A 26,941-nucleotide genomic window follows, 5' to 3' on the forward strand; every position below is an offset into this window, starting at 1 on the left:
GCTCGCAACCCACTTTGGGGTCGCAACCCACAGTTTGAGAACCACCATTTTAAATGAATAGCCTTTATTTTATTAAAACAAAAGCACATCCATTTTAGCACTAATAGGAATCTCAGCATTGTCTAGATTGTAAACTCTTCCAGGCAGGGTCTGGGTGCTACCCTGTATCTGCACAGCACCTGGCACAATGGAGCCCCATGCTTCGCTGGTCCTTAGGCACTACCGTAACAAACATGATTAAGTCATTTCTCTGCTGTTCTGCTTGCTCCTGTGACTGGAGGGGATTTCTAAGGTAGCACTAAAGTACTGCCTGGCAGTGTGATTGTTGCCCCACAAAACAATTTAAACCTAGAGGTTTGCACTCACTAGGGCTCATGCTTCTTCCCTAGGAGTGGAATCTCACCTGGTGTGTATCGGATCCTCCGGGCAGCAGTTTGTTTTCTCCCAGTGCCAGAGAGGTGGGGAAACAAATGACCCAAGCTCAGCTGATGGCAGGATGGCTCTGGGGAAAGCAAGCAAGCATAGTGAGTGCCAGGCTCTGAGACCCTCACTCAGTTTCAAAGCCTGGGCTCCAGCCCGAGGTGAGACTGTCTATGCTGCTATTTTTAGCCCCACAAGCCCAAGCCAATTGGCCGAGGCTTTGAGACTCAAGATTACAATTGCAGTCTAGACATACCCTCAGTAACCTGCAGGCTGGGTTAGTGCAGTGCACTCTCCTTTGTCATACTAGAACATAGTGGCCACCCCCTTAGGCCAGAGGTCACTCTGTAGCATGCTGCCTCTGTTTCCCCCTCCTCAGCCCTTTAAAAGCCTCACGGTTCAAAGATGGTTCAGACAGCCACCATATAGGGTCCCACTTATTTAGTCCTCCGATGCATACTGGCCCTCTAGGACACAAGCAGTTCAGGGTTTCTCTCCTGATATAACCCAAAAAACCCCACAAATTTACACAGTCTTCATCCAGCTGGCTTTTAGTCTCTCCCCAGCTTTCCTGCCAGGAGAGCTCTCTCATGCTTCTTCAGCTCCCCCCAAACTCAGGGCCCTGCAGACACCTTCTTACCCCCTGTAGCAGCAGCTACAGTTTCCTATGCTCCCCCCACCACGCTGTCCTGCTTTTTTTATCCTGGGAGCACCTGATTCAACCCAGGTGTGGCTCATCCTGTAATCAGGGCAGGTTTAGCCCCAGGCTTTCCAGTTTATGGGATTAGCCATCCTATTACAGATACCTGTTACAGATACCCCACAGCCAGAGGGTCCTATATGCCATTACTCTGTAGCCTCTCTACAGTTCTCCAGCAGCATAAGTTAACCAGGGAATATTCCTAGACAGTGTACAGGTGGCATAATGGCTGTTTCACAAAGCAAAAGACAGCCCCAGCATGGGGTCATGGCCAGGGAGAAGGGGGCATGGCCAGGGCACTGCTGAGGTCTGCTATTCTTTGCTGCTGGAATAGCCCCTAGAGCAGAGGTGGGCAAACTACAGCCTGCGGGCCACACCCGGCCCCTGAGCTCCCGACCATGGAGGCTCGCCCCCGGTCCCTCCCCCACTGTCCCCCCTCCCCCGCAGCCGCGCAGGCAGCACAGCTTGCGCCCTCCCACCTTCCAAGCTTTCCAATAAGCCTGTCCTGCCACTCTGAGCAGCATGGTAAGGGGGTTGGGGCAGGAGCAGGAGGTCCCGGGGGTAGTCAGGGGACAGGGGGCTGTTAGATGGGGCGGACATTCGGGGGTGGGGGGGCGGTCAGGAGACAGGGGGGGTTGGATAGGGGATGGGGTCGGGGGGGGCAGTTAGGGGTGGGGGTCCTGGGAGGGGGTGGTCAGGGGACAAGGAGCAGTGTGGGGGTTGGATGAGTTGGGGCTTCTGAGGGGTGCAGTCAGGGGGCGGGAAGTGGGAGGGGGCGGATAGGGGGCAGGGGGCAGGCTGTTTGCGAAGGCACAGCCTTCCCTGCCCAGCCCTCCATACCATTTTGCAACCCTGATGTGGCCCTCGGGCCAAAAAGTTTGCCCACCCCTGCCCTAGGGGCTTTAGGTGCCAATAGGTAAGTTAGAACATCTTAGAGGAATAGGGAAGAGTACAGGGATCCGTGGACCCTGCTCTGGGCTCCATCTTTCCCATCAGCCTCCAGCTACATGTTGGACAAAATTGGAAGCCCCTCTACCCAGCCCAGAGCCTCCTCGCAACTATGAATTGGGGAGCAGCCTGCATTCTCAGCGTTCTGCCCGCTTCAAGGGGGCAGTTTCCACTATCCCAGCCTTTCCGGAGCCTCCATTTTGAATCCATCTTCCCAGTTTCTCTCTGCTGTTGCTCAGAACTCTCACAAGCAGCAGCTAAACTGTCCTGATACTTAGAGAGGCAAGGTGAAGTGAGCAGTTAACACCTCTCCAGCCAAACAGCCCCCCAACCTCATCATCAGCAGACAGCTCCCCACAGACCAGGACACACCAATCCAAAGTGGCACTAGACCCTGCCAGAACAACAGATGCGAAACCTGCAGACTATCTCCACTGCTACAAAGATCAACATCACACACAACACACCTTTCAAGTTCCATGGGTCCTACACATGTGGAGTACCTCATCCAGGGCACTTAATGACCCAATAATAACTGAGTGTGTGTCAAGGTTCCTTCCCCACTCTGAACTCTAGGGTACAGATGTGTGGACCTGCATGAAAAACCCCCTAAGCTTATTTTTACCAGCTTAGGTTAAAACTTCCCCAAGGTACAAACTATTTTACCTTTTGCCCCTGGACTTTATTGCTGCCACCACGTCTAACAAATATATAACAGGGAAAGAGCCCACTTGGAAACGTCTTTCCCCCCAAAATCCTCCCAAACCCTCCACCCCCTTTCCTGGGGAAGGCTTGATAAAAATCCTCACCAGTTTGCATAGATGAACACAGACCCAAACCCTTGGATCTTAAGAACAATGAAAAAGCAATCAGGTTCTTCAAAGAAGAATTTTAATTGAAGAAAAAGTAAAAGAATCACCTCTGTAAAATCAGGATGGTAAATACCTTACAGGGTAATCGGATTCAAAACATAGAGAATCCCTCTAGGCAAAATCTTAAGTTACAGAAAGACATAAAAACAGGAATATACATTCCATTCAGCACAACTTATTTTATCAGCCATTTAAACAAAACAGAATCTAACGCATATCTAACTAGATTGCTTATTAGCCCTTTACAGGAGTTCTGACCTGCATTCCTGCTCTGGTTCCGGCAAAAGCAACACACAGACCAAGAGAGCCTTTGTTTCTCCCCCCTCCAGCTTTGAAAGCATCTTGTCTCCTCATTGGTCATTTTGGTCAGGTGCCAGTGAGGTTATCCTAGCTTCTTAACACTTTACAGGTGAAAGGGTTTTTCCTCTGTCCAGGAAGGATTTAAAGGTGTTTACTCTTCCCTTTATATTTATGACAGTGTGTGAAACCATGCTACCAATGAACTATCACAGAAAAATGATATGACAAAAACACTCTATATCACCTGTGGGTGAACACTTCACAAAGCAAACACTCTATATATGACCTGTCAGTCCTCACCCTCAAAGGAAACCTGCACACTTTCAAACAACAAACCTGGGAGCTGAAATTCATAACTTTGCTTGACACTAAACATCATGGACTGAAGAGAGGCACTGGATTTATGGCTTACTACAACAATCTATAACCCACTAAGTCCCCTCCCCAGATTTCTCTCTCTCTCTCCTTTCTCCCCTATGACTGGAGTGGTGTTTACTGGCCACTTCACCTTGAATAGTGTCTTGAAATGTGTTAACTACTGATGCTAAACAATCTGTCCCACCTCGTATTTAGCTGTGACACCCTGAGTATGTTTCCGAGACCCAGAAAGCTCTGTGTAAGCAGGAAAGCTTGTCTCTCTCACCAACAAAAATTGGACCAATAAAAGATATTACCTCACCCACCTTGTCTCTAATATCCTGGGCCCAACAGGGCTAAAACAACACTGCATGTGCTGATGTTCGTCAGCAACATTGCTGCCAGAGGAAACTGGCTGTGGATGGATGTGGGGAAGAAACCAGCCCTGAAGACGGTCAAGACTCTGGTCAGTTTTCATTTTGCTGCATCTTAGGGTAGCTTTGAGCAGCAGCAGCACTGCAGCATTCTGACGGCCAATTTAGGAAGGCAGCACTAATTGGATTGTACTCAGTTTGCATTTGGAAGTTACCTTCACAGCCACAAGGGCTAGCTTTCATTTATACAAAACAAGCCCCAACACTCCTAGTCACCCCTCTGAATGGATTTTTTTCAAGCCCATGTTAAAGGTTGGCTGCAGTCAGTTGCCCTCGCTCTGTAACCTTTTAGATCTAAAACTGAGCAGGGTTCAGGCCAAGCCGGTGCTCAGATGTTCTTTCATTCTAAGAAATACAGGAAATGATGTTGTTGATACCCCAGGAGGTGCTCTTCCCTCTAAGTCAGGATTAGTACCATGCTGTGCATTGGCTAAGGATCACTGCTGGTGATGCCAGCTTTCAGCAGAGTTCTATAGAGTTCTTGAGCACCTGTACTCCTTAAGTCCCAGGGCACCTTTCACTTGGCTAGTGGCAAGGCCAACCCTAGCTGGACCAAAAAAAAGAGTCATGAATCAGAATGACAATCAGGGTCCAGCTACCCCAAGAAGAAAACACACAATGAGCAATTAACCCAGCTGATTGCATACTGGATTATAGACTCAGACTTTAAGGTCAGAATGGACCATCATGATAATTTAGTCTGACCTCCTGCACGCTGCAAGCCACAGAACCTTCCCCCCCCCCCCCGCACTCCTGTAATAGACCCCTAACCTGTCTGAGTTACTGAAGTCCTCAAATCATTGTTTAAAGACTTAAAGTCACAGAGAATCCACCATTTACAGACAAATTCCTACTGTACTATAAACCTATATCAAGTTATTTTATGAAAGCTTGTAATCTTCTGAACTTAAGTCATTATGAGGTATGTATATGGACTGTGGTTATGAATCTATGTCTAGTCTGGATAATACTTAGTCCTGCCATGAGGGCAGGGGACTGAACTGGAGGACCTCTTGAGGTCCCTTCCAGTCCTATGATTCTATGTATACAGAAAACTGTGCTCAATCTGTACAATTTTCACTACACATCCCAGTAGAGAGGAACACCTCCCAAGCCAGTTCACACAAAATGAACAAGTACCTATTCATTGTGCAGCCCAGGAAAAGACTATGATGGACCGTTAATTGGAAGAAAAGGGATTTTTATCTAATATGGAAGTGTAAAGCCTGAGATTGCACTTTTGTTTATTTGCTGTGTAACTTGTATATGCACGCGCTCCTCCTTAATATTTCGTCTGTGATTTTTGTATTACCTGCTTGGGATGAAAATAAATGTATCTTTTGTACAAACTGTGTTGAGTGTGTGTGCCAAAGTGAACTGCTAAGTGGGGGTGGGGGGCAGGTTTCACACCTCTGGGGCTGACGAACAAGAGGGAGACAGTCTGAGCATCTGGTACTTCAGAACTCAAGGAGCATGGATTTGGCGGGGCTAGGAATGGAAGGGTGGTTGTGTCACCCTGTGGAGTAACCATGCTGGTGGAAGCCAGAGTGAGACATTGTGCTTGTGGGCAGGCTACTGGTGTCAGGGAACAGAACCAAAGCAGCACAGCATAAAGACCCTCAAGGTTACAGGGTAGGCAGTTTCAGAATGCCTTCCTGTTTTGAGGATCACCCAGACCACCACAGTCAGGCCCCCCAAAATTATGGAATTGGCTTAAAAATCATGAGGGTTTTTGTGGTTTTGTTTAAAGATCACATTGAGGCTTTTCTTTGCCTTCTGGGTTTTCTACCTTAGAGTTTTATGCTGCCACCCTTCACCATGGTATCTGAGTATCATCCACGTAAAAACAATAGCAACAGCCATGTGTCTAGCAGACCCCATGGAGTTGGACACTTCTTCAATTTGTGGGGGGGGGGGGGGTCACTCTACTTGGGGTAAAGGATATTTGGGAGGAGGTTGTCTCCAGCAGCCAAGGCTTTAAGTAAAACATCAAGTATTGAGAGACTAGAAATTACAGAAGATGGCAACACTGGGCACAAATTCTAGTTATCTGAATTCCCCTAGAGTTTGAAATGGATACACAATCCTCCCCCACCCCAACTTCCTTTCATTTAAGAAGAGAAGTTGGGCAATATGCATGCACTGTTTACATGCTAGCCATGTTTTACCCTAGAAGTGGCTCATCACACAGCACTGAAACGTAGTAAGAGTTTGATAAGCACTTTGGCATCCTTAAATTGAAAGTGCTAGGCCACAGCGATGATGAAGGCCAGGTCTATGCTAGAGACCTTACAGTGGCACAGCTGTACCGATGCACCGCCATAAGATTTCCCATGTAGCCGCTCTATGCTGACAGGAGAACTCTCCCGTCAACAAAATTAAACCACCCCCAACAAGCAGCGGTAGCTATGTCAGGGGGAGAACACCTCCCACCAGCATAGCACTGTCCACACTGGCACTTCTGTTGGTGAAACTTATGCCACACAGGAAGGTGGTTTTTTCACACCCCCGAGCGACATAAGTTTCACCAACAAAAGTGCTAGTGTAGACGTAGCCAAAGTCAACATGTGAAAAGCCATCGTTTCAGAACTATGGGAAGAATGGATAAGGGGGAACAAAAAAAGAGGTGAAGCCAAACAATTTTAAAGTTGTATTTCAGATGGTTTATTGAATTTTAAAGAATTTGCCAACTCTACAAGTAAATATTTACAAGTGTTCTCAACAGGATCACACAACAAACCACACATTCCAAACACATAAGCAAACCAACCATGCCTATGTCGTCAGCTGTGGAAATGCTGTATTATTTCCAGAGCTCTTAAGCTCGATCAAGGGAAAATTCATCTTCTAATCATGGATTGGGACGGGTCACTAGGCTGCTTCTCATCCATCCCTTTGCTGTAAGATAACAGAGCCTGTAGATCAGGCCCCCTTGCCCATGAATGCTGGCTTCTGTCCTCAAGTATGCACCCCCCATCCCCCATTGTGCATCAATGATATAGTTACAAAGGATGCCAAGAGACCAGTGCTGGTAAGTGCTCAGAAACGCCTGGCTTGGGCCTCCAATTCTTCCCCCTATTGAGGGGCATTTTATAGCCCCCAGGAGAAGATCAAGGTCTCGGTCTGTTGCTCCCTGCGCTGGCAATGCTGAAGAGCATGGGTACTGAACCTTGGCGAGCTGCTTTGTCATCAAATGGAGTCTCAGCCCAAACAACTGCAGTCCAACTTCCTGCTGCACTACACCACTGCCTCTTGAGTTAAGAGCATTGCAAAAAAAAAACAAAACAAAAAAAACAAGTTCCATTTGAAACCATTTTCGATTTGCCCCGCTTGGCTGGCTGCTGAACCTAAGGCTTCTGAACATTTACTCAGCACTTTCCTTCCAACCCTTCTACTTAAAGGTCAGGTGTTCCTAAGATCAGTGCTCCTTTCCCTTCTGCGGGAGAGCATGAGACACTGATATCTAGACCTGCCCTTATGTTATGTGAAACGCCCGCGCAGTCTGGCTTATTTATCAGCATTCTGAGCATTACACTGTAGCTACAGCATCTCCAGTTCTCAAAAATTCCTATGTTGCACTGCTTTGGCATTGCAGTATGGTAAACAGCCAAGAGCCATGCTCTGGCCTCAGCTCCATGTCCATGGATCCCAGGGTGGTCAATGGGAGTTGTGTGTATATAGCGGAGGGCAGCAAGTGGTGCTGGTAGTCTTGGTTGCAAAACTATACTAATTATTCTCTACAAAAAATACTAGATTACCCATATTTCTTTTCACTCCCCCACACCATGTTCAGACCCCTAAGTTCATCTCAAAGCATACGGATGAGGGACTCCACTCCTGCTGAAGTCGGTGGTAGTGCTGCTTCATGAATGTCTTTACCAGCGCTAGTGTCAGTTGTCACACCAAAGAGACAGCCCTGTTAGTGATGGAGCTCTTCAGTAAGGCTCTGGAAAGTGAACATTCACTGATCGGCAGCCAACGTACTGATGCTACTGTGGAGGAGATCATTTATGACTCAAACACCATATACAGATGAATAATATATACAAAAAAACCATACATCAGGCTGTAGGTTGCTTATCAATGTCACAAGAATAGGGGATTGCATAGAGGTTCTCGTCTAGTGCACAATACATTTGAGGATTAAAGTAAACTGTGACTTCATATGTTAGAAAGAGAAACAATCTTAAAAACAGAAGAGACTGCAACCAGCCCCCTTTTGCAAGTGTAATAGAAACAAACAAACAAAAAACCCTAGGAGTCCAAATGCCATTCATGTAAAGGAAAGATACCGAGCAATATGGTCTGTTACAATCAGCATGCTTTAGTGACACAAACTACTACTATGCTCTGAAAGTCAGAGTGCTAAAGAAGTGCAAGGCTGCTCGATTCGCCAGGAGGCAGTCATTTTCTTGAACCTATAAAAATCCAATTAAAACAAGCCACTCACTGCAAACAGCTCCATGTGAGATTTTTACAGGCATTGCACTCAGGGAATTCACAGTTGTTCCCTCAGCAGTCATAGGTTGGCTGCACTGAAAAACGAAGGGCAAAATTCTGCCTTCAAATAGGCACATGCAATTTCCATTGAAGTCAGTGGGGCCTATGTGCAACGGAGGGCGGAATTTGGACCACTGAAAGAGTTCAGTTACTGGGACGGATTCAGATTTAAGCTACAACGGTTTTACATCAGCACAAGAGAAACTAGAGTAAGGTTCATAACGTGGAATTTCCTGACAAGAGTGCCTGTAAAAAAAACCCCAAGCATAAAGTTGGGTTTTTTTGGTTTTTAAAAAGGAAATTAAGACACCACACACTGCAGTAGGTAATAGTGATAAGAGGTTCACCGGAATGAACTCGGAAGTAAATTTTAATGTTCTCTACTGTTTATAGGATCACACAATGAAACAGCTGTATTTATTTCCTGGAGTAGCACTGCACATACATACACTACTCACCATTACAATCTCTTCAGTATTGGCTCCTGCAAGGAGTTAATTTTGGTAACACCGTGGTAATCTCACTTGCAAAAATGTTTGTAAACAGTTCAGTGGAGACCACTCTCTAGCCCTTATCTGGAGTGCCACAGAGTGGTGGAAGTGGGGAATTTCAAAGGTTTGGATCACGCCCTATTCAAGTCAAGTCAGTGTTATCAGTGACTAATGGGAGTTGGATCAAGCCTGTAGATGCTGTTAAGCGCCTGAAACCTATCCGGGTTACTTGTTCTAATTAAGGGCTAAGTCCATGACAAGTCTGAAGTTCTGTTCATGCACTAACCTCTTTGTGCTCCTTGTTTTGAGGGCTAAAGTCTGCTGAGTTACATCAGTGAAATCCCACTAGGTTTACATGGGTGTGCATGCATGTGTACATATCCCATGAACAACCTGGTTGCAGGAGTGTCATTTCAATGGGTGGTTTTATCACAGGGGTGCCCGCCTCCTCTCTGGGAGCCCCATTTCACAGATGGGAACTGAGGCACTACGGGTATGGTATACACAGCCTGCAGAAGCAAGCTTCCCAGCCTGGGCTGACAGACTCAATCTAGCAGGGCTTACACTAGCACTCTAACCCTTCTCCCAAGGCTTCAGAGCCCAAGCCACCCCTTCCAAGTGCTGTCTACAGAGCTATTTTTAGAGCACTAGCTTAAGCCCGTGTCTGTTGACCCAGAAGGCTCGCTGCTGTGGCCTGTGTCAACATACCCAGAGAGGCTAAGTGACTTGTCCAAGGTCACACAAAGTCTGTGGCAGAGTAGGGAGTTGAACCTGGTTTCCCCTCATCCCAGGCCAGTGCCCCAACCACTGGGCCATCCTTCACCTATCACTGGTGCAACCTAGCAGAATTTAGCCCTAAAAACTGGTTTTGAAAGCAAGGTGAAGGGGGAATGGTAGAGAGACTACTTCTTCCAAGCACACCCCACTCCCTTGTGTGATTAGTAGGATTGCGCTTCTTCTGGAACAAGAACTAGCCTTGGAAGAGTCAAGCCACAAGATACTTTTTTGTACTTCAAAAATGAGCTGCTAGCAAAAGTGCACTCTCAACCACAGCAGCGTCACTGCAATAAGACGAACAGAGAACTGCCTGTAATGTATATGCTAGTGCCACAGGCTTCTTAACAGGTCTCCCAGTAAAGAACAATCTAACTGGCACTTTACTACCTAATGCTCCCAGTTTGCAAAAAGTAAGTATTTAGTGCTTGTGAAAGTGAGCGACTTCAAATGTTACTGGGAGCCAGGTGTCCTGCAGTGCAAGCTTTCCCCACAGAGCTCTGCCAATACTTCTTAATCCTGACCTGTAATATACCCTACCATATTGCTGGCTTGGGCCTTTCTTGAGCAAAGATTTGTGGCAGACTCTGTTGCAATTTTATGGTGTCCTTACTACCGCTTAGGATGAAATCAGCCACCTCCTCTTCACCTGTAATCCACACAGGGATTTGAATTCTAGTCACCAAAGGTGAAAGGCTGCTCTACTAACCGAACGCATAACTAGCGCTCCTAATTAATATTTAAAATTAACAAGCTCACAAAGTGCAACTTAACACTCACAAAGCACTACTTATTACCACACACACACAAACACACAAGGGAGTGGGGGCAGCATCTGGAAGCGTTATTTCTTCTCAACAGGTTGGACTTTCCCTTGATCTTCCACTTTTCTGATGGCAGCTTGGATAGCCTCTTGATCACCTAGAAACTGGTGACGGCCAAGAGGGCGCAGATTCTCATCGAGTTCAAGGAGCACAGGCACGCCAGTGGGGAGGGTAACATTAACTATATCCTCATCGGAGATGCCTGCAAAAAGAGAGAACAAAAAATGACACACAGTTAAACCCAGCACAAGGCAACCTCCTGCCTTGAGATTGCCCCCAAGTATCTCCAAAGACGTTGGTCCACATTCTCTGCTGCAGCAGCGATCTGTTCAGCTAAGCAAGGAGTTGAGGCACAGGGGCCATTATGGCTTCTTGATTATCTGCCTGGCTCAACCCTAGCCCCAGTGCAGGTTAGCGCTAACCTATGACAGCTGGCAACAGTTCCTAGGAGACTCTCAGCCAGCTGGAACATGATATGGAGGGGTGGCATGGGAGCCAGCTAAACACACACTGGGGGACTTCCCTTCTGTGACCCAGAGAGCCCCTCAATGCCAACTGGCAAAGTGCACACCATACCATAACTCACATCAGGCTGGACGCACTGTGTAGGATGTCATATGCAAACTGCTAAAAAGCTGGGCATTAATATTATTGCGTGATTTATGTGCAGGCGGTGTATAAGGAATTACAGAGGTGTGCTGGAACTATGTTCCTAAAGTGAGTTCAGCACACAGTGCAAAAGTCTGCCCCAGACAAAGAAATGGTGTTTTGCCTGCATCCCCAGTGGAAACTGAGCAAGGTGAGGCCAGAAACAATGGAAGTACACTTACACAGAAGGTAAGCAAAGCTATTAAAACTAGCAAGTGTAGGAGAGATTTCCCAATGAACGATCACAACGGGGGATGCGATCTCTCCAGGAAGCCTGCCTGCCTCTGGAAACAGAGACAATGGCCGTTGGGAAACGGAAGCAGGAACAGAAAAGCCATTTTGGCATCCATCACCTAAGAGACGCAAGGAGCCAGAGCCCTTGAAATGTGAGAAAGGTGGAACCTTCACCCAAGGGGACTGAAGTCTCTGGGAGCTGACTATAGGTGAGAAACCTACTTAGACAAAGACTGTAACTTGCTGAAGTAAACTTTAAGTCACTAGAAATCATGTTTTGTTGTTTGTAACCTTTCCTCTCTTTCAGTCTTACTTGAAATCACGGAAACCTATATTCTTTGTTTATTAACTTATTCTTGTTTTCTTACAAAGCCCTCTCACCGTGCTGTTACACTGAAGTGAAGTACGTGTCTCCAGCTCACCTGACAGGCTGATGGGCCCTCTTTTGAGGCAGCAAACACAATACCTTTTTGTGAGTGTCCAGGAAGAGGGACTGGACACTGCAGAGAGACGTCTTTGGGGAACTTGGGAGCTAGGCAGGGTGGATAAAAAAAAAATCAACCTGGATAAAATGCTTTGAGGAAAAAAAAAACCTATCTAAAGATAGTTTTAGTTAAGATACATTATAGCTCAAAGACATCTCATTGTGGAATAGGGATTATCAATTCTAATTCTATAGTATGAGACAATATATTCATATAATGTTTAAGAAAAGTTTTGTAAATGAGTTTCAATAGTTCATGGATTAGGGACCTAATCTTATGGGGTTCCAGGGGCTTCTGTATAGATTACTTAGGTTAATCTTTCTATCAGCCCAATGGGACTCAGTGCTCAGTCTCGAAGATACTAGAGATGCTTAGTTTTACAGTTCTCAAAACTGTGGATTTGTATCTCCAGAGATAACATGCTTGTTAACAGCAAAAATGTTTTTAAATAAATAAATAAAATAAATAAATAGAGAGAGGTGAGAAACAACAGACCTCAACCCTATTGTCCCTCTGAAAATTTGTGTACACAGAGTCAATCCTTTACCTCTCTCTAAAAGTGCAAAGTTTCAAAAAGTTCAGTGACTAGAAGATGGTTGGGGGCGGAATAGATCTGGACAAGGAGAAAAAGTCTGGAGATAAAATGTGAGGAGGGAGGGACAGGCAGTAGAAACCAAAGTGAAACTGTTTGAGCAGCATATTCCAGAAGTCTTGAGGTCTTTCTGAGTGCAGCCTTCATTGATTTGAGATCTACCATAACATTCTCTCACTAGAAGGGAAAAACCTATAATGACAGCAGGTCATAAGAGACACCAATTTTGGGAATATTTTAATGAAGTTCCTCTACCTGTGGGTAAGACAGGCATGCGTACAAAATGCAAACAGTGCAACAAAAAAATGCAAGGCCTGGTTGCCCGAATGAAACATCATGAGAAGTGCTCCTTCTCAGGAGGAAGCTGCGTTGAAGATGAGGAAAGGAACATGTCTGAACGTGCAGGATCTTCAGGTTGGTAAACTTTTTTATTTCAGACTTCTTTCTTAAGGACTGCCTGTCGTCCCTCTGGACTACTCTTGAATTCTCATGTTTGAGCAAAAAATATAGTTGTTACTCTACGGTACTATTGTTTTAGATGCAGTTGTGTTAAAAAATAAGTAGCTGAAATAGGCAGATCCTCCTTTTACAATTTCACCTTTAAAGTAGTACAGCGTGTCAGTGAATGCAATGAGTAATACTAAATGAGCAGTATGGTAATAATAATTAAATAACTGCCCTGACTTATTTTGTTTAGGAGAATCCATCCTCAACATACAGGATTCCGAAGACTCTCCACCTTCAAGATCACCATCATTTTCTATAGTTTGAGAGTTATCTGCCAATGAGAGTGTTTCAGTCACATGATGTCACATAGCCACAGTATAACACCTGTAGCAAAAAAGAAAAAAAACCTCCATCATCCAGAAACAAACCATAAATAAGTTTGTGATGAGAACCAGCAGATTACAAAAAGAGGTAATTGATGAAAAAATTGCCCTGTTTGTTTATGCAACAAACTCTCCTTTCCGTATGATTGAGAACCCACACTTCATTAACATGGTTCAGTCATTAAGACAGGATGCAGTCCACCCAGAGCAGATGTGGCAGGCAAATTGCTGGATAAAGTGTATGAAAGAGAAATTGAGCAGTGTGCAAAAAGGTCTAGAGTGCGAAATTGTTAACCTGAGTCTTGATGGGTGGAGCAATGTCCACAATGATCCTGTTATATGTGCTTGTGTGACAACAGAAGAAGGGAATGTCTTCCTTACAGAAACTATTGATACATCCGGAAATGCACATACAGCAGAATACTTACAAGAAGTAGCAGTAAAAGCTGTAACAAACTGAAAACAAATTCAAATGTCTAGCACGCAGCTTGGTCACAGACAATGCTGCAAATGTAACCAACATGAGAAGAAATTATTTAGGAGAGAGTGAAGAGTGTCCCAAGCTAACAACATACAGTTGCAGTGCTCATTTGATGCACCTCCTAGCCAAAGACTTCAGTGTTCCAGAAATAACAGCTAATGTTGTTGAAATTGCAAAATACTTCCCTAACACCCACTGCAGCAGCTGCTCTGAAAAAAGTGGGAGGAACCAAACTAACTCTCCCACAAGACGTACAATGGAACTCAGTAATGGACTGTTTTAAGCACTATATCAAGAACTGGCCTAATCTGACGACAGTTTGTGAACAAAATCGTGAAAAAATAGATGGCACTGTCACAGCCAAAGTTCTCAACTTTGGGCTTCAGAGAAATGCTGAACACATGCTGAGTACCCTGAAGCCTATTTCTGTAGCCTTGAACAAAACGCAGGGAAATAGCTGTTTTATTGCTGACGCTGGTGAAATTTTTGGAAGGAACTGAGTGAGATCTTAAAAAGAGAAATCGGCAATGACAGAGTTAAATTACAAGCATTAAAAAAAATGAATGGGACAAGCACTATCTCCAGCTCGTTTTCTTGCAAATATTCTCAATACTCGGTACCAGGGTCAAACCTTAACTGCTGAAGAAGAGGAGCTGGCTATGACATGGACATCCAGCAATCATCCCTCCATAATGCCAACTATAATAAACTTCAGAGCTATGGGTGAACCATTCAAGAAATAGATGTTTGCTAATGATGTTTTAAAGAAAGTCACACCAGTGAACTGGTGGAAGTCACTTAAGCACTTGGATTAAGAGACTGTTGAAGTGATCATCTCACTTTTAAGAGCAGTAGCTTCTTTTGCCAGTGTAGAAAGAATATTTTCTTCCTTTGGACTAATTCATTCCAAATTGAGAAATCTTTTGGGACCTGAAAAAGCAGGAAAGCTTGTTTTTCTTTTCTAGATTATGAACAAACAGGAAAATGAAGACGACTGAGTTAGCTGCAGAAGCCAATATTTTAAGTTTCTCATGTTGACCTGGCTGACATAGGCGATTTAATTTTTGTTTTTTAAAAAAAATATTTGATTTAACTATTTTAGTTAAAACAAACCTGATTTTAAAAAACTTGAATGTTTAATTTCAAAAATTCATATGCTTGTTTTGTTAAAATATTATATGTTTGCTGTTGAATACATAATGATGTTGTTTTAGTTAAACTAAAACAATTTAAATGTCCCTCTGGTGATGTTCTCCTCCTAATACAGCATGGCAAGAAAATCCTCCAAATATTAGGGATAGCTCAGTGGTTTGAGCATTGGCCTGCTAAACCCAGGGTTGTGAGTTCAATCCTTGAGGGAGCCATTTAGGGATCTGGGGCAAAAATTGGGGATTGGTCCTGCTTTGAGCAGGGAGGTTGAACTAGATGACCTCCTGAGGTCCCTTTCAACCCTGATATTCTGTTGAATTGGAGATATTTATGAAGTCACTGGGAGGTGAACTATTTGCTTCAATTACCATTGGTAAATGAAATAACCAAACAATCATTCCTTTTCTGATATAGCTGTAAAACTAATCTGAAAAGTTTTCAAAATCAATTACTTTAAAAATGTATAGTGTGTACCTTCTAAAAATGAAACCTACATCCGAGTTGTGAAGAATATGTACAGTATTAAGGTTATAACAACCAACAAGAATGCACTTTTATGTAGAAATCCATAATTAAATAGAGTCCTCCTGAGTAGTGATTTAAATCATGATTTAAATCAAATCCACCCTGAAGCTGGGGTTCACTGATTGTTACCTGCAAGGCAAGGTTTGGACTGGCAGCGTCCTGAAGCTGACACACAGCTTAGCAGCTGCAAAGTTCACTCAAACTTAGGCACAGCAGTAACACAGTGGCTTGCAGTTTTGGCTGACCTGAACAGGATATCAGCCCACAACGGGTGAATTCCCAGCAGAGGAAATTAAATCAGTTCTCTCCCCCTTTGGGCCACTTAAGTGAGGCAGGGAAGAGAATCTGCCTGCAAAAAACACACATCTTTCTTAGAGGCGGATCTTTGGAACAGGGACTTTCCCCTCCCCTGCTCCCCATGGCATGTCTGCACAGTGCACAGCAGGGCAGGGCGCTGATCCTTAATTGGTGCCCAAAGGCGCTACTGCAGTATGAAACAAACAACCTCTACTACACAATCAACTTGTCAGTCCCTTTGAGGGGACTATTCAAGATTGCCCCCCTTGTTTTTCAAACCCTGCATTCTCCAGCTTCTCTCATAAACCTGGTCTACAAAGAAAGACTTAGTTCTCCCACTATTGGGGTGCATCTACACTGGGAATTTACAGTGGCATAGACACATCTCCCATGGCTGTGAAAAATCCACACCCCCGAGCGATGGAGTTAAACTGACCTAACCACACACACCCCACTCTACCCTAGACAGCACTAGGCTGACAGAAGATTCTTCCATCAACCTAGCTAGTGCCTCTCAGGGAAGCAGATTATCTACACTGATGGGAGAACCCCTCCTATCGGCACTGCTGGTATCTACAGTGAAGTGTGATAGCGGCGCAGCTGTAGACATACCCTTGGCCTAGTACCGATACAACTCCACCACAGCACTACCAGTACCAGGGCTTGTCTACACTTGAAACACTACAGCAGCATAGCTGCACCAGCGCCACTGCAGTGCTTCAGTGTAGACAATACCGACGCCAAGGGGAGGGATTCTCCCATCAGCATAGGTAATCCACCTCCCTGAGAGGCAGTAGTTAGGTCTACGGAAGAATTCTTCTGTCCAGCTAGTGCTGTCTATACCAGGGGTTAGGTCAACTTAACTACATCCCTTGGGAGTGGAGATTTCACACCCTGAGCACCATAGCTGGGTCATCCTAACTTTAGTGTGGGCCAGGCGCAGACTTTTGTGCCAGACCTAGACAACATGGTAGTAAGAACACTTGTGCCCACCCTACATGACTGCTCCCACTGTTGCCAGATCAACAGTGAGAAAATTGCTAGAGTAAAGGGAGCCTTATTTCTGTCTCCATGTGTTTGTGCTAACCGCCACAGACAACTGGTGATGAGTCTTCTCTGCAGCTGCCGCCATCTGAAGCGGTTTTCCCATCTCTTTCCACCTCGTTGACTCTACAAAAGTGGTTATTTCTCTTCTACTTTTATTGAAATCCACTTTTTAATTCTAAAGCATTTTGGGGATAGAGATTCTATGAGACAGACTACACAATAAAGCTGTATTGGACTGGTCACAAAAATCACGAGAAAAAACCCCTCAATAAGTCCAGCTTCCCACACACCGGCCTGCACACACCAAACAGACAGCTGAAAACCAGGATTTAAATGTAGCCAGAGAGTCATTGTGGGTTGTTTTTACATAATGGGTAAAATTTTCAAAAGCATCTGAGTGATTTTGGAGCCTAAGTCTCCTTGACTTTCAAAGAGACTTAGGGTATGTCGACACTCTTGAGCTGGAAGGTGTAAATTCCAGCTCCAGGAGACATACCCACACTAGCTCTGCTCAAGCTAGCGCATTAAAAACCAGCGTAGCCACAGTGGGGTGAGCAGTTGGAGGGACTAGTTGTTTTATGCTATTTTTAGAGCTGGAATTTGCACCTCCAACTTTAAGTGTAGACATGTCCTTTGGCTCCTATGTGACTATGTAATCATGAACGTACTTGTGAAAATTTTGCCCCATGTCTGCACACACTCTCTTGCACAGATTTTTTGTGGGGAGGAAATGTAAGTGGTTGATAAGGTCTTGGATCCCCTTTAGGAAAGCAGATTGTAATTGGAAAGCTAGGTAGCCTGAAGCAATACAAGTTCAAAAAATAAACACAACGAACCTTCTAAACAGACTAACATGCCAAACAGACAAAGGGACAAGAGGCAAAGTACAGGTGAGCAGCTAAGAAAACAGAAAGCTCTCACAGAACCAAGGGATATAAAATGATTCTCACATTAGGTGGAAGGAAATGACCAACATATAAAGAGTCAAGACATTCACAGCAGCACTGTTACCATGAGTGCAGGGAAAACACTGATCACAACTCGAACTATCAGTTGCTTTAACAAAAAAGGGTTTACTTCATTTAGAGCTCTCCATTGTTTGAGAGACTTTCAGAGCAGTCACACAATAAAATCCCTTTGCCCACGGGAACAGGATGGCAGATTAACCCTAACAGGATACGTATATAGCTCCATAACTGTATGCTCCTTTAATACAAAAAAAATAGCTAAACAAAAATTAAAGTTCACAGATCTCATGAGCAAATCTAATTCGTTTTTATAATGGTGCCCTGATATACTCCGAGTTTGTGATTTCAGTGTGAACTGAAGCAAGACTATTGTTGCAAATGACGGAGACCCAAAATTCAGGAAAATGTACGCAGCTGGAGAGATGTTCATATAAACCCTTGCAAAATGCAAGCACCGAGTTTCTCACAGCTTCACTCGCTACCCTATAACTGATCAAAGTCAGCGTGTAAGAAAGTATGACACTGGCTGAGAACAGACGAGTTCTAAGCAACAGCTCCAAGAACCTCAAAGAGACTATTCCATTCCGAGAGCATACTCTTACGTCAATAAACTTTTAGAACTCCCATGCAGAAACTCTGGGCTGCTATATTTTTCATTTAAATAAAGGACACTGGGTTTGTAGTCAAGGTTTTGTGTTTGTAATGCTAAGGATTTCAACAACAACAAAAAAATCACTCATCCTAAAGCATCCTTAAGCACTGATCTATAAACCAAATTCACCCCGATGTAAACGTGCAGGTTAACTGACTTCCTTATATAAGGCCAAATTCTCCTTGTCTATAAATGAGGAATTGCTGCGTGTCCCCCTCTAAAATTCAGCCATTATGGGGTGAAAAACACAGACTGCTGAGAATCACATAGCATAGATGAAATTACAAAGGGGAATTTAGATAGGCAGCATGTCTTTGCCTAAACCGGAATTTGGGCAGGACATTTGTTTTAAACACTCTTCAAAAGAATATGTGGGATCTTAAATGCCTATAAATGCTCCGAGAGACAAGGTGGGTTAGGTGAAAACCAATACCACTGCAAGTAAGTGCTCAGGACCCCTATTTTATACCTCTTACAAAAAAACACAGCATCCTCTCTGCAACTAGAGTGTCCACCAGTACCATGCTGGAGCATTACGTACTGATCAAAAGGAAAAGTGCTACCGCAGCACTTGCTGCGATGTCTGGGTTTGTTCCCTACAAATCTCCCACCTAAGACCATGTCTACAGGTACAGTCCTGCAGCAGTACCGATACAGCTGCAGTGCATCTGGTGAAGACACTCCATGCAGACAGGAGCTCTCGTGGACATAAAAAGCCCACCTCCGGCGAGCAGCAGAAGCTGTCAACAGGAGCAGCTCTCCCTGTGCACACAAGCGCTTATGTCAGTGTAACTTGCAACACTCAGGCAGGTGGAACGTTCACACCCCTGAGCAACACAAGTTTTGCCAACATAAGCTATGTGTATTCCACAGCCTAAAAAATGCCCAGACTGTTTAGATCAGTGATTCTCAAACTGTGGTCCGCGGACCTTTGCCTCTAATGTGCGCGCCTGGGTGGCCACACACGAGAGAATGAAGGGCCACCCACCTAATTAGTGGAGCCGCACAGGCATGGCTCCATTAATTAGGTCCCTGGAGAACACACACATGTAAGGTGAGGTGGTGGCCTTGGGGGAAATAAGGGGTTGGTCGGTGGAATTTGGGACATGCAGAGCTGCGGCGGCCAGAGAAAGAGAGAGAGTCAAACTTTCCCCAGCTCCAGGGCTGAGGCTGCCAGGGAGAGACCCCCCCACCCACCCCCTTCCCAGCCCCAGCTCGGGGCCTGCTGCGGCGGGGGAGAGAGGGCACACCCATCACATTAGAAAGGTAAGACTATGGATATTAAAATATAAGTGGTGTGCTTTTAATTGTAGAACAAAAAAATATTAAGGGTTTTTTTTAATATAGCGCTTTTATCCAAAGTGCTTTACAATAGTTAGCGAACAGTACAAACAACATTTGGAAAGATCATTAAGTGGTTCGCAGAGACCCTCAGCAATTTTCAAGTGGGCCAGGAACATCAAAGTTTGAGAACCACTGGTTTAGATTCTGCTGCCACCTGACAAGATCACAGCTAAAGGTGAGAGGTGAAGGTTGAGGAGAGAAGAAGGGGAAGAAATCCAAGAGAGGTGCTTCACAACTGCTTCCTTACTTATAGCACAATGAGAGTATTTGCACATGGGAACCCTTTACTCAGAAAGTAAGATATTTATTAAGCACATTGGGCACCCATTTCAGTTAAATGCTGAAAACTGCACAGTTAAAATCCAAGAGGCCTTCCAGCCAGCCAGACTGATAAGACACTGAACAGAAATCAAGACACTGGAAACATGCCACTCTGACTAGCGTAAGTGTCAGCGAAAGCTGCTATCCAGTTACTTCACACACAGTAACACAAGCCAAATGACCTTTTACTGCACTTCTGCATCGATACCAGTCCATGTTGAGAACCCATCATCTCTCCCCATCTAAGCAGGGTGAGATAAGGTCAGTAGTTGAACACCAGCCCCCCAAGAATACCTAGGTGCTGCAGGAAGTAATACTTATGATTCAGTAGGTAGGACTCATTCCTCAGAGTTAATACCAAGCCAGTGTCCCAGCACAATGTTAGTGGGGGTGTGGTCTTTCAGGAGTCTTAAGAGTAAGATTTTGCCTACTCATGGTCACTTGCAAATTAGGGATGTAAAATGTTAACCGGTAAGCATTAGTCTTACCAGTTAACCCACCTTATCTGTTAACCCCCGCGCCAGCCAGCCCAAGCGGCGCCAGCCAGCCCTTTAATCAGTTAACCATTTTTTTTTAAATTTATCGCTTAAACCGTTAACTTTTTAAATGGTATTTACATCCCTACTTGTAATCCTACAGCACAGCACTTGTGTCTTGGGGAGAGTCCAACCTAGATAATTGCATTCTGCCTACCTAAAATTCCTCCTGAAATTTCAAGTGGGCATTCTATTCTCTAATTCCTGTCCCATAGCATTGTGTGATGGTTTTGTATGCTATTAAACAGGCACCACCTTCCACCTCAGTGATGGCGGCATTTCAGCACCCATTTCAGGAGCAGGTGAAGCAAGCGATCCCTACTTCATAAAGCACTTTGGAGTGAGAAGGTCTAAAGTTATTGCAATGTTGTATCAGAGCTAATTTCCAAGCACATTTATTTATGCTACCAAATTTGATCCACTGAAACCCACCAGACTGCACAAGTGTGAAAGGTTTCTTATGCTATTATCCTTCTACAATGTTCTAGAAATAAACCTTTGTTTGAGGTTTATTCCTATAAGAGATTTACCTCCTTGCAGTACATGTCACCCTGCAGGCTTAAGGACACACTTGGAGCCAGATTCCAGCCTCTGCTCCAGACCCTTTACAAAGTTTACATCACTGACAGCACAAGGTTGTCTAATTGGGGCATCTGAGGATTCACTCCGCAAGGGAACAAGGACACAGCACTTCCTGGATAAGCAGAAATCACTACTGGAATAAACTTTTGTTTAACGGGTAACTCATACAAATTACTGCTCTGAAACATTTCTGTTTAGGAAAATATTTTAGATGGGCATTGATTGCACGGGATTTCCGGTCATCCAAAGTGACTCATTTTCAAGAGTCAGTCCAGCTTGTCTCACCTGCTTTTAATAAGCAACCTACTTATTGCAAAACCACTATGAGGTCATTGTCTTACTGTTCAGTGGCCTTTCCTTCCATCTCTATGGTCACACCAAAACAAAACATAACAAGCACACCAAATATCTGCCCCAATTAAGCAGTCCTTGCACCCAAACTGCATCTATGGGACATGATTCTTCAGAGAGAATGTACTGTATTTTGCACATTACTAATCCAATTCCCTGACAGCTTGCACACAGTTGCAACCCCATTAATGGCTAGTGCAGAATTTGACCAAGGATGTTTAGATTATTAAATGAGGCTTCAATGTATTATTCCTGTTGGCAGTATGTAGGGGGCCAGATCTGGATCTCAATTACACAGAGAACTCCATTAAAAAGTCTAGATTTAAATAGTTATAACAGCAGAGTCTGGCCACTAATCTTTATGGTCTGCAAACTGCTTTAGTGAAATTGAAGAGGCAAAATGAAGGACATATTTATATTAATGTAGCAAGTTATAGAACACTCCTGAGGGCATTCTGTGCCAAAAAATTAAAAATGCTGCACATGAGATTTTAAAATTCTGCAAATTTTATTTGTCAAATAAACATGGAGGCTCCAGCATGGCACTGGGGAGCATAGGCCACTGGCTACACAGAGGTGGGAGATCACTGTGCAGCTTTGCCCCCACCCCCAGGGCACAGACTCAGCAGTGAGGCTGCACCCAAACCCGACCCAGCACAAGGACCGGGCCTGCCCCAGAAACACCCCAGGGCCCTGCCCCTCTGTGCCAGGTGCACCAGGCGTGAGCAGGCAGGCTCAGCAAGGCAGGAAACAAGTCTGGAGGGGTTTAGTGTGGAGGGATCCAGTTGTGGGTTGAGAGGGTTCTGTGTGGGGCAATCTGGGTGCAGGTAGCTCAGTGCAGATGCAGGTGGCTCTGGGTGCAACTGTAATGGGACTTTGAAGGGTGGTCCAGGTGAAGGAGGTTGGGGTTCAGTGGGAGGGGTTGGGTTGATAGAACTCAACAGGGGGGTCCGGGTGTGAGGGGAGGGTCCAGGTGCTGGGGGAGTGGGGCTTGTCAGGGGGGAGTAAGGCTTGTCAGGATGGCCTGGGTACAAGGGTCTGGAGGATTGGGAGCAGCTCCCTGTACAGGGATCCCTCCCACTGCAGCTGAGGAGTGATGGGTGTAGGAAGCTTGGGGGGGTGGAGGAAGAGAGTTTGCAGAGCTTTCTAGAGCCAGAGAAGAAATCTGGCATTGGTCTGACACAGCCCCGCATGCCATTCAGGGGAAGAGGAAGTTCCACCCTTCCCAGCCCAGCCGGGACTAGCAGCTGAGCCCAGAGCAGGGTAGGAGCCAACAGCCAGGTCTTCCCCAATCCTGCCCCACAGTGATTTACTTCTCTGCCAGTTTCCCTGGGCACCTGAAACATACTTCTGGGAAGGGTCACATGACCACTCTTGTGGCTTCTCTGTCAGAAAGTCATTTTTCTGCAGGGAAGCAAAGAAATCTGCAAAGGACATAAATTCTGTTCATGTGCAGTGGTGCAGAATTCCCCCAGGAGTAATAGAAATAGGTCTCACTCCCCTCACCCATAAGATTTGTTTTTGTATAGGCTTAGAGGGAAGACATGTCCCATCATTGTGCTGGGATGGCAGTGCTATCTTTCAGATGGACCAGGACATTGATACCTTGACCACGTGTGGTGGTCAAAGAACCCATCATAGTACTAGCACATGGTGGGGTGTTAAGCCAATGTCCTGGAAAAATCCTGTTTAAGAAAACTACATTCTGCCTCCATAAAATTTTCCTCCTGCAGGCCAAACTTTAAGCAGTCTAAAATCTGCCATTGACCAACAACAACATTAATTACAAGCTAGCCACGGAGGGACCCAGAGCATTGACACAGCACAGCCCCACATAGCAATCCACAGCTAGCATCTGGCAATATTGCCAAGCCCGGGAGTTCAGATACAAAAAAGAAGAGACCCCAGCCAAATAAGTCCATGAGACTTATTGCCAACACAAGTGTAAGAGGGCATGCTCTGTCCTCATCCTCTGCTGCCCAGAAACCACTCAGACTCTCCAGTGCATAGCACCTCCACATTATTTTCTCACCACCAACCTGAATACAATCTTGTGCAGGAAAGTTTTTACACTGGTTTCTCACCCTTTCCCATAGAGCTAGAGAAACAGATTTCTTCCCTTGCAATCTCAGAGTGACTGGGTTAGGAGAACTCCGTATATCTCCCTCCACCTCCCACTCAGCTGATGGTTAATTGGTTCATCAGTCCCCAGACTGATCAGCTAATTAATCACATTCCCCAATCAGCCTTCTCCAGAGGAACTGATTGGTGCCTAGTGGTACAGCTACACAGCAAAGAAAAATCCACCACTAGCCCATGCCAGCAAATTCAGGCTCATGGCGCTCAAACTGCAAGGCTATTCCGTTGCTGTGTAGACTTCCGGGTTTAGGCTGAAGCCCAAGCTCTGGGACCCTTCTACCCCGCCAAGTCCTAGAGCCCAGGCTCCAGCCTGAGCCCAGAAGTCTACACAGCAATGGAACAGTCCCCGAGTCCTGTAAGCCTGAGTTGGCTGGCATGGGCCAGCCCTGGGTTTTTTCTTTGCTGTGTAGACATACCCCAAGTGATCAGAAGGCTGGCTCACTTGTTAGCCTCCAGCACTCGGTCACATCAAGGTTCACACACAGATCATCCCCTGCACATGTGCCCTTCCTGTATGTACATTTCAGCTCCATTAGCATAATGTTCTGAGTACAGAAGAAAACAAAGGGAGGTGCTACACTCCCTGCCTGCCAATTGAGAAGCACTGCTTCAGACTCTGGTAAGTTGCTGTCCTCTGCTGCTGACAGCCCATCCCAAGAGCTTGAGTTTCCTGGCCCAGTCTGATAGTGAGCAATCCAGCCTGCTTTGTGTCATGCCTGCAGTTTCAACAGGATACAGTATTTTTTTCTTCATTGCCTGTCCTGACGACTGCACAGCACTGTTAAACAGCAACTGGGTTTTACCTCAGAGGAGGCTGCATTTCAGTGGGGAGCAAAGCAGAGAACAGTGCCTCCCAGAAGCATATGTGGCTCTCCCCTCTCATCCACATGGAAGGGAAACTCAGCTACTCCTGCAGTACCTGTATCCAGAAGGAGCACTCTGTGAGCCCACAGGGAGGAAAGAGTTTTGGCTGGGAAGGGATGTAGAAGGTTCCTTATGTAAGGCTTGCACAGCAAAGCTAATCGCTGGGGCTACAGTCTCTTTTCCAGAAGCCCCTCTGCAAGCTGTCCCCTTGAAAATATACTCTAGGACTACTCACAGTAAGCACTTCACCTGGGAGCGTTTCCATGGTGGGGCTCTCATAGAAAGTCCTCAAAGTCTGAAGCCCCAGTTATCAGGAAAAATGCAACAGATTCCTCTTAAATACTTCCACAAAGGATCTCCTGTGTGCACCCCACCTTCACACTTAAGCAGTGAAGGAAATCCAGCCTTTGAAGTCAGATTGCTGTAGTGCTACTAAATCTTAGCCTCACCACCTCTGGCCTTTAACTAAACACATGTTATCTGGTCATGTTGTATGTCCTTTTCATTAATTTCTATTTTTATTTCCTTCTCCTCCTCTCAAAAACACAATGTAGATATACAGAGTCACAGGCAGCCAGGGTGCTGCAAGAGGCTTCAACCAGCAAGCACAAAACAGAGAGGGAAAAAGGAACTTAAGGGTATTTTCAAAGACATAAATAGAAGTTGGACACCCAAGACTTATTGACATTCAATAGGAGCCAGACACCTAGCTGCACTTTGAGCATCGGGAAATCTCCCTTAAGTAGTTCTAAAGACATCTACCACCATCACAGATCATCTGAACAGGGCACAAACAGCACATGCTCCTAAAGAGGACAATTTTATATCCCACTTTGCATTAATGGACAGGATCACACAAACCACAGAGCCATATTTATCCTTCACTGACTTCAGGAGAATTGCACTGAGGATGAAACTGTGTCTGAAGTAGTTATTGAAGAGTTGATGCTGTAGAAATGAGAGCTTTTAAACAGTGTAGCTAGGGTGAAATTCGCTCCTGTGCCGAGGAACTATGTACCACTTAAACACTAATCATCTCTCTTTGCAGGGGTTCATTTCACCTCCAAATGCATGCAGAGTGTGTGTATCCCAATCTCTGTTAAATATTGTTTTCAGCAGAATTGCTTGGCTGTTTTTGTTTTTTAAAAACCAATCTTCCATGGAAATCATAACAGATCTTTCATGCATTTCAACACATCCTGCTTAAATCCATTCCTAGCACCGAACACACAATCAAAGCCTTGTTAACCAGGAAAGTCTGTTGCTCCAAAGCTTATTTTTTTTGGGGAGGTAATGTGGTTAGCAAGCCTAAGCCTTTCAAGCTTTGTTTTAATTAACCATAATGAGGGCAATGTTCATGTCCAAGGAACTACTTGGCCTGGATTTAGAAGCAGATGTGTTTCAAAGATGTTTTTAAAAGGAGTCAGTGAAACCTCTTTAGTAAAATCTTTTGCTGAAAGTTTCTCTGAAATGATTAACTGTGTGTTATTTTACCTGTCTTAACCTAAGAAAGGAAAATCTGTTAGTACAGGGGGTTGGACTAGATGACCTCCTGAGGTCCCTTCCAGCCCTGATATTCTATGATTCTATGATTCTATACTTACTTCCGTTCAAAGCCTCTTGGCTTAAATCAAGGTATGTTCAGCTGTAGTCTCAAAAGATAAAGTAGTCAATATAACCAAAACATTCAGAAGTGGCCATGGATTTTTAATACCCAGGTTCAGACATCGTGAGCCTGATTCTCAGACAACCCACGAACCCACAATTCCAGCTGAATTAATGGAAACTGCAGGTGTTTGGAACCTCTGAAAAGAGTCAGGTGCAAGATATCCCAAGTCGGTCACCCAAAAAGTCAGTGGCTACTCAAAAGTGTTGGGCCACACAAATTCATCTGCAACTTAAGAGACAGCAGAATCAGGATCTACTCAGGCAGGACTCCAGCCAGTGGGAGCAAGGGGCTCAACACCTTTCAGGAAAGGGTCAGCACCTCAGAGGGTAAGGCCTCCTCCATGGCCATGTTTAACTTCAATGGGCGTTTTGCTCAAGTATAGAGTATTCAATCTGAAAAGAAAGGGTGTGGCCAGAGGGATGCAACTCTGCTCGGCTGTGTTATTTCTCTGCTGTAGTACATACGGTTCCTTAGGGACCATACACAGCTGATTTATGCTTAGATCAGTCTCTAGGCTACTCTAACTTATGCTGAGAATTGGACAGCTGCAGCTTCAGAATCAGGGAGCTGTAACCAGCTATAACTCTCCTTCCACACCTGCATCAAG

At 45.1% G+C, this 26,941-nt stretch overlaps 1 protein-coding gene across 11 annotated transcripts in view; it reads right to left on the reverse strand.

Moving 5' to 3' along the window:
- Nucleotides 1-6,671: 6,671 nt before the first annotated feature.
- BPGM (bisphosphoglycerate mutase) overlaps nucleotides 6,672-26,941 on the reverse strand; it is a 33,278-nt gene continuing 13,008 nt past the window's right edge. For 3 of the 11 annotated variants that reach the window (XM_043539672.1, XM_043539675.1, XM_043539668.1), the window contains exons 4-5: nucleotides 11,925-12,034; nucleotides 10,890-11,574 (exon numbers count right to left, since the gene is read on the reverse strand). In XM_043539672.1, coding sequence (XP_043395607.1) covers nucleotides 11,344-11,574; nucleotides 11,925-12,034 — 341 coding nt within the window. In that variant the 3' untranslated portion in view covers nucleotides 10,890-11,343. Of the gene's footprint in view, nucleotides 10,823-10,884; nucleotides 11,575-11,883; nucleotides 12,035-21,328; nucleotides 21,424-26,941 lie in introns of those variants that run through there. The other 8 variants (XM_043539687.1, XM_043539680.1, XM_027822986.3 and 5 more) reach the window with 5 other exon arrangements.

The sequence above is a fragment of the Chelonia mydas genome, chromosome 1, assembly GCF_015237465.2.
Source record: "Chelonia mydas isolate rCheMyd1 chromosome 1, rCheMyd1.pri.v2, whole genome shotgun sequence".
Taxonomy (NCBI): Eukaryota; Metazoa; Chordata; order Testudines; family Cheloniidae; genus Chelonia; species Chelonia mydas.